This window comes from Etheostoma spectabile, chromosome 13 (genome assembly GCF_008692095.1).
Source record: "Etheostoma spectabile isolate EspeVRDwgs_2016 chromosome 13, UIUC_Espe_1.0, whole genome shotgun sequence".
NCBI lineage: Eukaryota > Metazoa > Chordata > Actinopteri > Perciformes > Percidae > Etheostoma > Etheostoma spectabile.
The window spans coordinates 10,959,574-10,977,283 of NC_045745.1; the positions used below are offsets into that span (position 1 = coordinate 10,959,574).

The 17,710-nt window shown below is 39.3% G+C and overlaps 1 protein-coding gene across 1 annotated transcript in view; it reads left to right on the forward strand.

Annotated features, from left to right (window-relative positions):
- The window catches only part of pou2f3 (POU class 2 homeobox 3), a 21,820-nt gene that overhangs the window by 1,827 nt on the left and 2,283 nt on the right, over positions 1–17,710 (forward strand). Inside the window, exons 3-12 of the mRNA XM_032534685.1 lie at positions 6,544–6,572; positions 7,892–7,993; positions 10,122–10,227; positions 10,928–11,016; positions 11,718–11,894; positions 13,169–13,310; positions 13,610–13,743; positions 14,333–14,497; positions 15,203–15,245; positions 15,426–15,540. Of these exons, the coding sequence (XP_032390576.1) occupies positions 6,544–6,572; positions 7,892–7,993; positions 10,122–10,227; positions 10,928–11,016; positions 11,718–11,894; positions 13,169–13,310; positions 13,610–13,743; positions 14,333–14,497; positions 15,203–15,245; positions 15,426–15,540 (1,102 nt within the window). The remainder of the gene's footprint in view (positions 1–6,543; positions 6,573–7,891; positions 7,994–10,121; positions 10,228–10,927; positions 11,017–11,717; positions 11,895–13,168; positions 13,311–13,609; positions 13,744–14,332; positions 14,498–15,202; positions 15,246–15,425; positions 15,541–17,710) is intronic.

The window sequence follows — 17,710 nt, forward strand, 5'->3', positions numbered from 1 at the left end:
TATATATATATATATATATATATATACGTTCAAATATATATTTGAATGAAATATCATACATGAATGAACTGGTATTTATGTTTTACAATACAGGGGAATGTGAATATAATATAGTCTGTGGTGCTCCCAGTATTAAAATATAACTTTAAAATAATCAACATCAAGGTATCTTTCCAATTAAGTGTCCAAGTGGTAATCCACAGACCAGTGGTGAAATGTAACTAAGTACATTTACTCAAGTACTGTAATTAAGTACAAATTGGAGGTACTTGTACTTTACAATTCATGCCCCTTTCTACTCCTACTCCGCTGCATTTTAGAAGTAAATATTGTGCTTTTTATTCCACTACATTTATCTGTCAGCTGTAGTTACTTTACAAATTAAGAGTTTTGCACACAAAACCCATGTGGTTTATAAAATATGTTTTATAATAAATTAAACTACCCAACTATGTAACGGCCTACAAGTCCAGCTGAAATGATTAGCAGATTAAACACCTAGTTGATTGACAGAACAGTTTGCATCGTTTACAGTTTCTAAAATGTGAGGAATTTTTTAGCACTTTTAATGCTTCAAGTACATTTTCCCGATGATACTTACTTACTTTCACTTAACCCTTGTGTTGTGTTCCCGTTGACCATGCAACTTTTAGTTTTTCTGGGTCAATGCCCCTTTTGACATTTTTATGTTTTTTCCCCACATTTTTGAAGCTTTTTACGACATTTTTGTGATTTATTCAACGTTCTTTTGTCTTCTTTTTTTTTCCAAATGCTATAAAATTGAATAAAACACAAGGAAAACAGGAGTGTAGAGAAACATTTACAATGCCGGATTTTTACTTGTAACAGAGGAATTTTTACAGTGTGGTGTTAAAACTTTTACTTAAGTAAAGGATCTGAATACTTCTTCCACCACTGCCACAGAACTCACATAGTCTGGAATACTATGATACATGTATTATAATACATTTTGTTTTCAATGCTGTGAGCACCACAAAACCATTCAGTTCAATTTCATTCATAGAGTTAAAGCATAACAGACATTTTCTCAGGAGGACACTTTACAGATAAAGTAGGTCAAGAACACACTCTACAATTAACAGAGACCCAACAATTTCTTCAAGAGCAATTGCACTTATTGCAGCGGCGGCGAGGAAAAACTAAACATTAACAGGCAGAAACCTCAGATAGAACCTTACACTTGATGTTCAGCCATCTAATAATTAATATCCCTTCAACTCCACATGTACAGAAAAACCTGAACGAATAAAACCAAATCTATCTGAATGGAGAGATGCCACTACAGGTGATGCAGCTTTCAGATATCATGCGACAACTCCGCGGCTTACACGACGCAATGGTGCCATCTTCAACTGTTGCACGCGTAGAAACAATGTCAAAAGAAACCAGGCAGGCAGCCAGGAAGGCACTGAAGTAAAAATGGAAGAAAAGTTCATTTTGGTAGTTTCAAAATTTGCCAAATTACATGACACCAGTTGAGTAAGTTCTAACTTGAAAATGGTTGCCAACCATGTTGGAATGCCAGATCCGTTTCAACAATGCATGGCGATCAGCTCTTCTCAGCAGGGCAAGAACTAGGGCACGTTTTTATAGCACGGGACAGATGCATCACCAGAGAGCTCAACACTGATCGCTCACTTTTTGACTCTTGTTCCAGATTCTTCTCATTCAATACCTCTATCTACGTTTCAGAAAATGCTATGACATTTTGAAAACGACAAAGGTACAAGACTGTGTACAAAACGATGGCAGACTTCAGTGGTTGCAGGTTACTAGCCATTTGCCAGTGCGTTAAACATTTCCATGGTAACAGCGCACTTCAGCATTTAGATATGTCGCTTAGGATTGTGGGTAGTGTGGTACTTCTCCATGACACCACAAATAAAACCTGTTTTTCTTAAAAGTAGGTTGATTTCATAGACTTGTGACTTCTAAAGGGGCCTAAACCTCCACTTCCCAATCTTTAAGCTTTTGTGGTAACGCAACCTTTTCCCCACACTGTTAAGTTTTATTGCTAGCAACAACAAAATGACGAGCTTCGTCTGGCGCAGAATTTTTAAAAAACCTCCTTCAGGACTTCCCAGAACATCTGGCCAGATCTGAGCTGAACCAAGGGACGTGAGCAAAAGAAACGTAGTGAGAGAATTTTCATAATTCGGGTGAACTAACCCTTTAACTCCTCAATCGCTGAAGTGAAACAGAAGAGAAATAGTTCCAGCGGATGTTTTGAACCTGTAGAGTTTACAGCTTATCTGCTCTTGATCAGTTTGTGCAACCCCAACTCCAAGATATTATGTTATGTGGGCCTACGTTTAGGGGGTAAAGCTAATGGCTGCCATGACAATGTTGGAAATGGTTTTGTTTTTCATGTCATTGGTCCAGGTTGATGTTGGCCATACAAAGTGCAGGACCTTGAAACCTGAGATTTGGGGTTTGAACCAGAATCTTGTGTAGTTTAGCGAAAGACCATTACATGGTGATAACATTAACCCATCCTGTCTCATACTTCTTTAAGTCCCTTTTGACTTCATTAATATTTAACAAAGACAAGATCTTTCCCTAACTGTAACCAAGTGTTCTGAGTGCCTGAACATAAGAATGTTGACTCAAGTTTCTATGTTATGTTGTTTCTTATTTAAACCGGGGGAATGCACAAAGAACATTAACTATATGTATCAAATCAAGATGTAATGAAGGCCTGATGTTTTTTTTTTCAATCGTAGTCCCTGGGATGGTAGGTAGAATAATTACAGAGTAAGAAATATCAGACATTACAAGAAGATTAGACATTAAAAGAGCACAAAATAAGAGTTTATTTTATATTATTGGCTGTTTTAGCAAATGTTGTCCAGAATACAAGCATAGTGAACATTTTGTATGAAACATTTTGTATTTTTTGCCACTTTGCACACACATTTATTAAAACGGTTTCCTCTTATGTTGAGTTAAAAAACAGGAATCAGATGGCATTAAGTTCATCTCTAAAATGAAAATTAGTTGGAACTAAACATAATTTCTTGGAGACAAGGGTTACCTGGTGGGATTTCAGTCAGATGTCTGACAGGATTAACATTCATGTGCTGCTCCCTATCTTCATTAAAACCTGTCTCTGAATAGTACATTTTTGAGTAAGAATTTTTGTGTAGCTTTCTGAACCGTTTTTGTTTACTTTTCTTAGCTTTTGAATCCGAAAGAAACTGTAAAATAAAACAACAATATAGAGACACTATCCTCTACACAGTCCCACAAACTGAAAATGTATTGCAGAAAAAGCCAATTAAAAAGAATAATCCCTATCTAAGAGAATCAGGATCACAGAGAGAAACACATACCTATGTTATTGAATGGAAAACAGGACATGCAACAGATCAAAGTCACATGGTGAAAAATCATTACATACCAAATTATTAGGTGTTTAGTGTCAAATGAAAAGAGTCTGAACTTAACACTGTCTGAGCTGATATTGTAACTCTTTCTGTGCATAGAAACTGTGTCAGATTGGAAAAGCGTACTCGAAGAAGTCCTTCCTTGTATAAAATCTGCTAGATATTGTCCCATGATGCAATGCACAAAGGAAACAAAGGAGCTGCTCACACGTGCAACAAATCGGGGAGAGGGGTGTCTCTGAAAAACTAAAGGATGCAAACATGCATGTTGCTTTAAAGTTTTAAAGAGGAGTATAGTGTTATTTTACATGTTTAAAATCCTAAGAAAAGAGCAAAACAAACTATAAATTTATTCTTTTAACAACAGTGTGTGTCACAGCCTGATATATCTTCTTCCTCTGAGCCATAGGGCTCCATTGTTGTCCAAAAACTGCTAAAACACACCAATGAGCCACAAAATTGCACTGGGTGACATGTAAATTCATTACCACAAACACACCCACTGTACTTTATTTTGACTTTATCCCACAGACACCGTCCTGCTGACAAATACTGACCAGAGAACCAAATGTGGATTAATCCGCCGCTGAAAATAGTCCCCAAGAAGTTGTATTTCCTCAAGTTTGTTTGATTAAAAACTACAGTGACCACCTTGCTTTGAGATATTACTGAGTCTGAAAAAAAAATTTAACTACTTGTTTGTGACAAATCTTTAAAGAATAATCTTCACAAGGAACAGATGGGCAGAAAGTTTTGAGAGGCGGATAAATGGATTGTTGGTTTTGGTCCTTTCACGTAATCTGTTGACAAAAAGAAAAATATAGAATACAATAATAATACCAGATATCTTTTAAATAGTAAAGGAATCCCAATTTGCTTCCCCAGTCTAAGAGCTTATTGTAAAATGTCTTGTACAAGACAGATATTCAGTTGGTTTATGTAACTCCAAAACAGTTTACTTAGACAATTAGTATGATAGTACATATATACAGTACTATAAGGATGTACTATGTGACTGGAACCCTTATATGACTGACTTAATAATGCAGAAATGTTACATTCAGCCCTCAAGACTAACTGAAGTCAAACATGATTGTGCCAAAAAGATGTCACTCCACTTGTTCCCAGCAGCTTGTACTAATCTACTCGCAGTCAGCTTTTTTGAAACACACTTTTACAAGTATAAGACAAAACAACTGGTTGAAATGGAGAATTTCTGTTTGCAACCATCGTTTCTAGTGTGTGTGTGCGGTGGGTGGTGATGGCGCAGTGGACATGACAGCAAGACACTTAACCCATAGTTGCTCCAGAGACGTGCGACCTGTGACATCAATTGTGTGTGTGTGTGTGTGTGTGTGTGTGTCTGTGTGTGTGTGTGTGTGTCTGTGTGTGTGTGTGTGTGTGTGTATACAGACAGAGCTCTGACACAGGCTTCCTGCACTCTGAGCTGATTTGCATGTCTTGGTAATTTCCATACTGGAAGTTTTGCTGTGAAGCTGGTAGCGCTGGGGAGCAATGACATAGTGGGGTGGTGAGGTGAGAGGGCAGTGTGTGTGTGTGTGTGTGTGTGTGTGTGTGTGTTGGGCAGTTTAATTAATTGTAAAACTACAGCTACTTGTTGTTTTTTAAAATCTTCATCTGCAACGTAACGTAAAGTCTTCAAATAACTTTAGTGCAGTAAAAAGTACAATAATTCTCTCTAAGCTGTAGTGGAATAGAAGTAAGCATCAAAAAAGTACGGAAGTACCTCAGTATTGTACTTGAGTACAGTATTGGAGTAAATGTACTTGCAGCTCCAGCCGTCAATACAAAGAGTACATTTTTAGCTCACACTGGTCAACATGATGCCTGATGTGGTGAAGGAAACAGGGTGGCTGGGTGTGTGTGTCTGTGTGTGTGTGTGTGTGTGTGGGGGGGGGGGTTTAGGTGTATTTGCATCATGCGTCTCCAGCAGCACATACACACAGAGTCCCAAAGGCCCAATTTGACATTCAAATGATGCGAGCTTATCCAGCGCACCTTTGAACTCTGGTGCTCTGCCGGCCCTGTCCCTGTCCCTGTCCCTGTCCCTGTCCCTGTCCTCCCTCGTCCCACTGCTGCACACTGCAGCACGGACAAACAAAGCACGCCTCTTCTACACGTAATTCTACATAGATTCCTTGTCCTTTTTACAAACATGCACAGAACAGTGTAAAAACAAAGCACATTGCCATGTCTATTGCCTGTAAAGGATGTTTTGTTTTGGATGTCAAACACTTCATTTTCTGCTTTCTGCTGAATTTCTATCTTTTCTGCATCAATTCATTTTGAAAATGTCTTCATTTATGTAAAGGAAGTTATAATTGTAATATATATAGTCTTTTGGGGTGGGTTGTACTGGTCTTTTGTGATGTTTGGGTGGTTGTAACCTCACTACTACAGCACTACATTATTGTATATATGTTTTTTAGATTATAGCATATGAAGATGTGTTTCTAGTCAAGATTTAGCTTTTGATCCTTGTATTTTAATAATTATTAGATTTTAGAAATTAAAAAAAAACATGAGGTACTTTCAGAGGTCAGCTCAGAGCAAATCTATAAGGTGACAAGTTATTGATACCTTTAACATGCCATTTATCAGATGTCTTTTCATCTAGGCGTATTTATGCTTTGGTTTAGTTTGCAGTGATGTTGTTTTGGTTTTAAACTTTTGCATGTTTTCTATCTTTATATATTATATCTGTCTTTTGACATTCAAACTCAGGACAACGTGAGAAATAAGTGTTCTTACTGTAATATGTCATCCTTTGGGAGTGCTGTGTTTTGAAGATTCATAAATAAATCAAATTAAATAGAAACTGCCCAGCAAACAGCAACAACATTGTAGTCTGATGAAGTTAGATGAAAGTCTTTTGTTCCGATGAAAAATAATGTCATTACAACTCAAAAAGATAAAGATTTTGTGGTGAAATAACAGTGTAAAAAAAAAATCACACTGAAATTATGTCTCACATAAATATGTAGCTAACATTGATTGCTAATAGACTTAATAAGATCTTTATATGATTTGAGTTTGAAGTTGAATGTCGTTATGAGCCACAGAGCGACCTGTAATAACCTAATAACCTGAATCTCTTTCTCTCTTCCCGTTTTAGAGCAGAACGGAATCAACTTCAATCGACAAGTGAGTTTTTACAGGAAGAACAATTCCTGAGTATCTATGGATGAGGATTTCAGATCTCTTTCAAAAAGGGGGATTTGGATTGTTTAGTTTAACACAACGTAACCTGTTCCTGTTTGCCAGCATGCTTTCACCCCAGCGGGTGAAACTGATGTCATGTGCTCGCGGGACAGCTTTAGTTTCATGTTCTGCTTAGCTCACTCGCATGACAGATTTTTTTTAAGAGATATTATTTTACTATTACTCAAATACTTACTCATTTTTACAAGTAATTGTACTTCTACTCGAGTAAATACAATGGTAAAGTAACAATATTTTCAGAGATTTACCCTCAGCTGCCCACCACTGATCAGTACTCACAAACACTTGTTCCAGTTGTAAGCACTTTAATCAAAGAATGATTTTCTCTTCTGAGATTTGTTCATTTGAACTCTTTTCAGGGTCCTGAAGAGGCTAAACTGTCCAGCAAAGCTATCAATCTTCACCTGACCCGCTGGCGGTCGCCATAGTTTCGATGAATATCATGCGAATTCTGCATACGTTTTTGCACAGTCTCATATTAACCTGTTCAACCTGTGCATGAAGTTTTTAGCAAGTAAAAAGGAGTAAATGGTGCAATTGTTAGGGAATATTTTTTGCTACGGATCATTCCACATTTGGTGCTCTAGTGAGTATTTACATCAGCGGGACGGTGTCTGTGGGAGCAACTGAAAATATCCCAATTTATTTGGACAACACTGGAGCTCTATGGCACAAAAGAATAAGATATAAGAATTTGACTCACAATACTAAAAACAAATGGAAGGATAGATCTTTTCATGGAAATGATGAGAATTAAATACTATCACATATCATATAATGGTAGTGAAGACTCAACTGTCTTTGAGATGGCTTACGTCCTCAAGATAAACTACCTGCTCTCCCCACAGTCAAGACTCCAACATCTCTGAAAACATCTTAAATAGTTTAAAGCTATTTGGATACTTCTCCAAACATTGTTTTTGGCAAGAGGAGGACGTTTCTTTCAGTGCACGTGTTTTCAGGAAGTGATATGGCTTCCAGGTGGGGGTGGGTGATTTGCATACTGGCTTGCCCAATGGGAGGGAGAGAGGCTATCACTCTTTGTATAGTGACCAAACTGGTTCTGGAGCGGAGTGAGTGTGTGTGTGTGTGTGTGTGTGTATGTGTGTGTGTGTGGAGACAGTACACGTGTGAACGTGCACCCCTTTGCCCCCAAGACAATGTTTCTCATCTTTTTTGCTACTTTGAAGTATTCCTATACCTGAGTTAACACTGTTTTGGTTGTGCTTTCGATGTCTTAGATAAAGACAGAGGAGATTAATGACTCGCCTCATTCAGCGGCCTCACTGAAGACATGTCATCTGACACAGAGCTCTCCATTGCCTGGAGGTCAGCTGTCTGGGGTCTGTTTTTTGTTTTTTTACAATACTTATTTGATGCTTTTAAACACACACACGGAGACAGCTCCGACAACACCAGCAATACATAAGAACTAAACCTCTGACAAAGATGCAGGACATATGATGTATAGAGCACATGATGTAATAAAAGAGATAACTGCGCACTTACAGAAATTTGCTGTGGGTGTATGAATGGGAAGATATCAAAGCCTGTATGCATAATAATGTACATACAATGTACATTATTACATTGTACATTTCCTTGTGTACACACAAGGAAACGCTCAGTTCCATTACAGTCGACAGTGATGCATCCATAGAGTGGGTTAATAAAGAAGTGGATGATTTAAGGACCCCCATTTTTAGGCAACCAAAATGTTCCAATTAACTTTGATGACGTGAAAACCATCAGTGAGAGGATCAAAGTTTAACATTAAAACACTGATGACAACCAAAAACAAGTTCGGAGGTCTATTTTAATGTACGCAGTGTCATGGTTAGCATTGCTAAACCTCTGTCCTGATTGACAGGTCGGCATGTAGCCACGCCTCTAACACATCACCTGCTTGTTTCTATTTTAATATAAATGGTACCATAATTTACAATGTGCACATGATGCTGTATTGACAAAGACATCAATTTAGCGATAGAGGCCATAAACTTATAAATAAAATGTTTATTGAGGTGATAAATCAAATCAGAAGATGGGCTTTATCTCATAGACTTCTAGAGAAACAGACTTATTTTTGGAGCCTGTGGAGTTGCCCCCTGCTGGAAATTAGATAGAATGCAGGTTTAACGCACTTTACATTGGCTTCACTTTTTAGACCCAGAGGCTACATCCATTTATTTTATGCAGTCTATGGATGCAACACATAAACATCTGAAGAGAATGAAGAAAAAACAAAAAAATAAATAAATAAATATCCCGCCCTTTAAGCCAAAAGTCTTGCAATCTATCATTCCTTTGAAACTGGTTATAGTACTGTACATCTAAGCATGTATGGAACTGAGTTTCACAGCGTGGGAGGGATAGTACTCAGATTTAAGTAGTTACATGTGAAGTAAAAGTTGTGCGTTTTAAATTGTATTAGTTCTTGTGTAAATGTACTTTCCATCACTGCAGAGCAGGGGCGTCAAATTGGGGGGGAAACGGGGACTGAGTACCCAGGGCACTTAAGTGAGGAGGGCCCGAAAAGATGCTAGAATGAAAAGCTATGGATGTGAGGAGGGGTCCATAGAAAATGCCTTTCTACATAGCGCAGAAGTTTGTGCTACGTCCCTGCTTCAGTGTGCTCATATCAGAATCAGAATCAGCTTTATTTTCCAGGTATGAGGACACATACGAGGAATTTTGCTTTGGTTTGTATTGCTCACAATGCGCTTACTCATACAAAACAACCAATATATACATAAACAATGTAGACAGGTTCAAACAATAGTGCAATGAAGAGTGAAAAGTATGCCAGAGTAAATTATAATTATGATAGTTATTTTTATTTTAATTATGGAGCATAGTGCAAAGGGTGCTGGAATAAATAATATTATGTCATTATATAAGTATTATGTTACAATATGAACAGCATGAACAGCTCTGAAATATAGAATGAGAATGATGAATACATAATAAATGAAACCAGTAAACAGACTGATTAGAGACAGTGTTGCTGGGTTATTGCACAGGAATTGAACCTGGCACTGTGAGTCAGAAGTCAGCTGTTCATCAGAGTGATGGCTTGTGGGAAGAAACTGTTCCTGAGTCTGTTGGTGTTGGCGTACAGTGCTCTGTAGCGCCTACCAGAGGGAAGAAGTTGGAACAGGTTGTGTCCGGGGTGAGATGGGTCTGCAGGGATGGTTCCTGCCCGTTTCCTGACTCTGGAAGGGTATAAGTCATGAACGGAGGGCAGGTTGGCACCCATGATCTTTCCTAACTGTCCGTTGTAGTCTGCTCCGGTCCTTTCTGGGGGCAGATCCAAACCAGACAGTGATGGACGTGCAGAGGACAGACTGGATGATGGCTGTGTAGAAGTGTCATATATAGTACAGTATACACTCATTTTAAACTCTATAGTCTGTACAGGTGAGTCCTTTTGTTGTTGATGTTGTTGTGTTTTTTTCGTCTCTGCTCCAGGAACTCACCTCTCTCCACACCATGCAGCAGCTGGTTCTGATGCCACCGTCTCACCTGTCATCTCAATCCCCCTTCCTGCTCTCGCAGAGCCCCACCAGCCACCAAGGTGCAGTCCTTAAACTGACTTATATCCAGGGACTTAACATTTGAGCTGTTCCATTATTCAGAAGCTTTCGCTTGTCAATGCCTCTGGCATTTTGGGAAATATGCTTAATCAGATATAATGTAATCAGTTATAATGATTGCCCTACAATCATTATAAATTATTTTAGCTGTGCATTGAGACTAAAAACAGAGGGAATCAGCTAGCCCTACGAAAGTTTAAAAATGTATATTTTTAAGGATGGCTATGTGTTGGAAAATATCTTGGCCAGGAGCAGTAATTAAGCAGGATTAAATACATTAGCATAGACATCTTGTCTTTAAGGAATAGTCCAACATCTTGCAAAAGCATTCGTATTTTCTCTGTTTTCCAGAGTAAGATAAGTAAACTGATATATCTCTGTGTATTAAATACAGAGTGGTTAGGTTAGCTTAGCATCAAGAGTGAAAGCAGGGGGAAACAGGTAGTCCAGATTTGTGCAAAGTTTAAAATGATCCCTTTGATGTAATTAACAAGAAGATTTAACAAAAATGTCAAAACATACAGCTAACAATACCTCTACAGTTTAATCTGTACATAAACAGAAATGTGAAAGACAACAATTTGTGGTTTTTGTGTTGCATGCTGATTGTATTTCTTGACAAACAGCAGTTCTTTCAGTCACCAAACAGTTATTGATCAAAGCCTGCCGTTTTCCTTTCAGCTCTTTTGCAGCAGAATCTGCTGTCCCTTCCCTGCCAGAGTCAAACTAGTCTCCTTCAGCATCAACCTGGACTGGCTCTGACTCCACAGGTAAAGCCAGACCACTTCCTGTCTACACATATAAGCACAAAGCATAATGCACAAAGAATGTCACATTGTCTATTGTGACTCATTGGTTTGGTTTGGCTTTGCCGTTCCGTTCCACTCTCACCGCTTTCACCAACTTCAGCCTTTAAAACCCACTGTACACAGCAGCAAACAGCAGACAGACAAAGTTAGAGACTAGCTGATCAACATAGTGGAGCATTTAGCAGCTAAAGAGACCGATATTTCCCTCAGGAGGTGGTGGAGACCAAAAACAGAGCTAACAGAGAGAGAACATTAGACATTTATTCATCAGTGGACACAAACACAAAGACTCTTGATGAATAATCATGTTGATTAAAGGCTGCTGGATATGGAAATAAGCAACTCTTTGCTAACAAGTTTCACACAAACTTAGCAGGTAACAATCTGTCAGTTTTGTATTAAAGCTTGTTTCCACTGCCACCAAGTTGCCAAAAGAATCTTTCTTAATTTCGGGTTTAAAGGTACAATTTGGGTACAAAAATTGCACTTTTGGAATAAATGCTAAAAGGATACCGTAAGAAAGCCAAGATCTGAATTTCAATCTGAATCTGAATGTTGAGTTTTGCAGATCCATTACAGTTGTTACATTAGTTGTTTTGTTGTTGTGTTGTTTTACATTACCTTGAAACAAACCTTTGTTCTGTGATGTTGTTCTGATCCAGGCTATGAGTCGCTCTGGTCTGGCAGGACCGTCTATGGAGAACCACATGGACATGTCCCACCTGCAGATGCCCAAACACATGTCTGTACCGCCACAGGAGGAACCCAGTGACCTGGAAGAACTGGAGCAGTTTGCTAAAGCGTTCAAACAAAGACGCATCAAACTGGGCTTCACTCAGGTAGATAAAAGACAGAGCCCCACCCTGTTTTTGCTCTAAGGGCCCTGACAGCTGCTGCTTATTGAGTTATGGACATCTAATGTTCTGGAAAAGATGTGAAACCTAGAGACCAAGTTTCCAGGGTCTCAAGGACCTATACTTTCAAACCTTGTTTTAGACTTTTGAGTTTTTTTTTGCATCCTTTATTTCTCAGGTTGCTCCGTCAGGTCGTATTTATAGTTAGTCTTGGAACCTTAAAGACACATTTGTATCATAAATCATGTCTATGTCTAATAAAATCCTTTATTAATCCCACAATGGTGAAATTAACACTGTTGCAGCAGCAAGGAACAGGGGGAAAAGTACAAGACACAGATAAACAAACAATAAATAAATACGAGCAAAGAGACTAAATAGTAAAATGTGTAAAAATGTTTACAGTGTTGCACAGCCACATTTTTATTGCACGGTATATCAGTCCTGGTGTGTGTGTGTGTGTGTGTGTGTGTGTGTGTGTGTGTGTGTGTGTGTGTGTGTGTGTGTGTGTGTGTGTGTGTGTGTGTTGTCCATGTGGTCTACTGATAGCTTTGCTGACAACAACCTCATTTGAAAGAAAAATGGGGAAATTATTACTACTACTACTACACTACTACTACTATTAATACAAACTAACTTTGACCAACCGTGCTTACGGTAGTTGTGTGCACACAGTTTCTTATGTGCAATAAGGGATTATTGACAACATTTCACCTTCTGTTTTCACTTTCAATCAAGTGGTTTATATAATCTGGCTGAACTGCGAGTTTGTTTTTTTTAATTCGTATTTGTTGCCTTGTTGGTCATTTAGTGCTGCGCCATGTTCCCAGATCTCAGCAATAACTTTTTTTCAGTTTGATGTTACCGTAGCTGATAGAAATGGGGGACAAAACTACGGAAAAAAGACACAACTTGTAATAAATGAGAACTATCATTTTACAACACCTAGATTTTGGTTGGTTTGGATTCATTTTTCAAAAAGATGTCTTCACATTTGCAGCGTTTAGATTTTATTTTCATAACAAAGATCCATTTGGGGTTGTTACTTTGAAAGAACGTTTAAAGACCATAAGGGCTTTGATAGTTGATCAAATGTGAGCATGAACGTTCATTTTTAATCTTGGAAACAAAAAATTGTCAGTCAGGAAAACTCCATCAACTAAGGAAGACTGGGGCCGGGATCAAATAGATTGTGTGCTTACATCTCTTCCTTTGACTTTTGCATAAGAGGGTGATACAGTTCCTGTGTGTTTTCACAGGGAGATGTGGGCCTTGCCATGGGAAAACTGTACGGGAATGACTTCAGCCAGACCACAATCTCTCGCTTCGAGGCTCTCAACCTCAGCTTCAAAAACATGTGCAAGCTCAAACCTCTGCTGGAGAAATGGCTGAGTGACGCAGGTACAAAACAGTCACTGCCATTTTGATTTCATAGTTTTTTTTATACGACTAGAGGGCTAGAAACCAGCAAAGCAAATATAAAATTCAACAAAAATGTATCTTTAAGAAGAACTTAGGCAGGAAAACAACTTTGCATAGATTTCTGAGTTAAAAACATGACACAAAATGTCTTTAGTAAGAATTCGGCAACACAAAATATAAACTAAAAGTCATAGTGCAACCATTACTTACCTGATTGGATTGTTGTTCAAAGTTGATGCTAAGTGTCCTTGTTATATGTTTTTATTGTTCCACAATAGAGAACTCCCCCTCTGACTCGCTGAGCAACCCCACCTCTCTGCCGCCCCTGATCGAGGGCTACGGGCGCAAACGGAAAAAGAGGACAAGCATCGAAACCAACATCAAGCAGACTCTGGAGAAGAGATTCCTTGACGTGAGTTCATGACTGAATAGAAATTTGAGGAGTTTTTTTAGTGAGGGCTTTCTAAGTAATTTCATTTATTGTGCATAGACAGAAAAGTTGGTTATAGCATTCCTCATAAACCAACTTTTCTGTCTATTCACAGACACGTTAAGTTGTGTTTGTATGATGCATGACCATTTGCTCATCATTGATGTTCAACAATTGAAGTCACTATGTGTAAATAATAATAATAATACTTTTTTTTCCTAAGAATCAGAAAGGAGTATATTGCCACAATAGTTACCCTTTGTGTAATTTGCCTCGGTGATTGGTGCATGTATACAAAAAAACATGTTTAACATTAATAAGAATAAACACAGATTCTTTATAAAGCACATTTCAAAGTAAGACACTTTACCCAAAAAAAAACAGCACATTCACCACATTGAAAACGTTAAAGCAACAAAACGGACACAAAGACAAGCGTGATAAAGGCGAGTGAAACAATGAAACCAGCAACTAACAGCAGCTGAAGTGTAATATTATGTAATGGTGAAGGCCAATCTAAAGAGGTAGGGTTTGATGAAGGATAAAATCATACACATTTTTTGGTTTCCAGAACCCCAAGCCCAACTCCGAGGAGATAACCCTGATCTCAGAGCAGCTAGCCATGGAGAAGGAAGTGGTTCGGGTTTGGTTCTGTAATCGGCGTCAGAAGGAGAAGAGGATCTACTGCCCGGTGACTAGTTTATCGGTCAAATCACACAGCTACAACTCCAGAATGGTTAGCTGTCTAAAACATCCATCTCTTTCACTCAGAGACACAAAATACTATGGGCTACTCCTCTCACATGACTCTTTGTACTTTTCCTTTACTTTAAAGTTCATGTGTGTTCATAATTATTTGCAACAACCAGCTCAAATATGCCACATTAATTGGTCACAAAACAACATTTTTCAGCTTTTTATTTTAGGGGTTACTCCGCAGCTGCAGCCAGTGGCGCTACAGAAGCCGTTCATGGCATGAATTCAAGGCAAACACGTTATCAATTAATTTGTTATCTTGACAAAATGATCTTTGTGATGTCGAGATAACTAAATAATTAATTTGTTATCTCGAGAAAACAAACTTTATATAGAGATAACAAATTACTAAGTCGTCATCACAAGATAACAGTGCATAAAAAAAAATCCATGGCCCTTCTCGGCTTCCGTACTTTTGCAAGGCGCTGTATCTGTGTCACATTCTCAGAAAGGGCTCGGCCAAAAAAACACAGCCTACCCCTTTTTTATTTTAATAAAACATGCTGTTTTTTGCAGGTGACCTAAGTTCAGTTAGCACGCTCCAGCTCTTGTCAATCCTTTAGTATGCAAGAGCCTTTACTGCTGACATTGATTTACACCGTGTTTTCACTGAGCGTCATTTTAAAAACAAATCAAAAAAAGTTTAAATCAAACTAAATTTATTTCCATGTTCACACTGTTTCAGGTCTCAGCGTCCAGATCCTACAGCCCTCTGGCGTCAGGGGGAGGCAAGTACCTTTTCCTTGGTTTACCTATTTTTAAAGTTGATTCTTGATAACATTTTAATCTCTTAACTCACTATGCAGGGATAACTAGCACAATAATAGAAACACACATTTAGTGTTGAGTATCATGCCTGTGTGTGTCTGCATGTGTGTAATAATAGTGTTTTGACCTTTTCCTTCCAGTTTCATCAAATTCCTCTCCAAACAGTGCAAGCCGCGAAGCTTCTCCCAACAATCTGTCCACAGCCTCCGTCTCTTTAACGTCTCAGGTCAACCCAGCTTCCTACAGCACGCCCGGGTAAGAAACATTAACCTTCTCACCCCTGCACACCACTTCTGCTCTCACACGCTTTAAAGATACAATAACATGGAACCCTTTCAGGTGTGATGTGAAGGAGGTTAAGCTGTGTAGTAGCCGCCTCATGATGGATCCCACCTGGTTTCTTGGAAAGAGCCATCCTACGAAAAAGCCTGATTGGTTGGGGTTTGGCATTGACCTCGAGTAGTTTATGTTAGGATAGCCGACCGGTCAGGGGATAGGAGCTGAACAAATCAGGTTCCGTTACCTCGCGCGAGCTTGTACACCTGGCCAATCGCAGCGCACAAATGCTATTGAAGAGCAGGTCTTGCTTAGAACTGCAGTGGTTTCTATAATAATGCGTGGAAGGCAGACTTTGTTAGCTTAGGACAAAGCCAGGCTAGCAGTTTGCCTCTGTTTCCAGTGCTTGTGCTAACTAAGCTAACCAGCTGCTTGTGGTAGCTTCATATTTAACTCACAGACATGAGAGTGGTATCAATCGTTTCATCTAACTCTCCACATTTAAGAAAATATACATAATTCCCAAAATATTAAATTATTCATTTAAGCAATTTTACAGGAAGAAGCTTTTTTGTGAGGCATCTATAACAGATAAGACCATCATTTATTATTTAAAGGAATAGTTCCTTATTTTAAGAAGTATGCATATTTGCTTTCTTGCCAAGAGTTAGATGAGAGTTTTTGATTCCACACTCATGTCCGTATGCTAAATATAGTCTATATCCCCGACCTTCCTCTTCCGCCCTATGTCCTTTCTTTTGGCCGGATGTCCGTCACCTTCTCCTCCTCCTTTCTATGTGTTGAAATTCTAAACTCCGGTGGACACATGGACTATGGTTACCTGGTCCTCAGATCTCTGCAGGGTAAATCCAGACAGCTAGCTAGAACTATCTGTCCAATTGAGGACTATGGTTACTGGTCCTCCGGTCTCTGCAGGGTAAATCCAGACAGCTAGACTAGAATATCTGTCCAATCTGAGGACTATGGTTACCTGGTCCTCAGATCTCTGCAGGGTAAATCCAGAAGCTAGCTAGACTATCTGTCCAATCTGAGGACTATGGTTACCTGGTCCTCAGGTCTCTGCAGGTAAATCCAGACAGCTGAAGACATCTGTCCAATCTGAGGACTATGGTTACGGTCCTCAGATCTCTGCAGGGTAAATCCAGACAGCTAGCTAGACTATCTGTCCAATCTGAGGACTATGGTTACTGGTCCTCAGGTCTCTGCAGGGTAAATCCAGACAGCTAGACTAGACTATCTGTCCAATCTGAGGACTGGTTACCTGGTCCTCAGATCTCTGCTGGGTAAATCAGACAGCTAGCTAGACTATCTGTCCAATCTGAGGACTATGGTTACCTGGTCCTCAGGTCTCTGCAGGGTAATCCAGACAGCTAGCTAGACTATCTGTCCAACTGAGGACTATGGTTACCTGGTCTCAGGTCTCTGCAGGGTAATCCAGACAGCTAGACTAGACTATCTGTCCAATCTGAGGACTATGGTTACCTGGTCCTCAGATCTCTGCGGGTAAATCCAGACAGCTAGCTAGACTATCTGTCCAATCTGAGGACTATGGTTACCTGGTCCTCAGTCTCTGCAGGGTAAATCCAGACAGCTAGACTAGACTATCTGTCCAATCTGGGACTATGGTTACCTGGTCCTCAGATCTCTGCTGGGTAAATCCAGACAGCTAGCTAGACATCTGTCCAATCTGAGGATATGGTTACCTGGTCCTCAGGTCTCTGCAGGGTAAATCCAGACAGTAGCTAGAATATCTGTCCAATCTGAGGACTATGGTTACCTGGTCCTCAGGTCTCTGCAGGGTAAATCCAGACAGCTAGACGATATCTGTCAATCTGAGGACTATGGTTACCTGGTCCTCAGATCTCTGCGGGTAAATCCAGACAGCTAGCTAGACTATCTGTCCAATCTGAGGACTATGGTTACTGGTCCTCGATCTCTGCTGGGTGTAATTCAGGGGACAGCTAGCTGGACTATCTGTCCAATCTGAGCTTTCTGTTGCACGACTAAAACAACTGTTAAACGTAAATGTTCCCCAAAACTAGTTCCCTTCCGAGGCTATTTTCTCTGCTCTTTTCAGCGATTAGCCTCGCCCAAGACGATGGTGATTGGTTTAAAGAAATGCCAATAA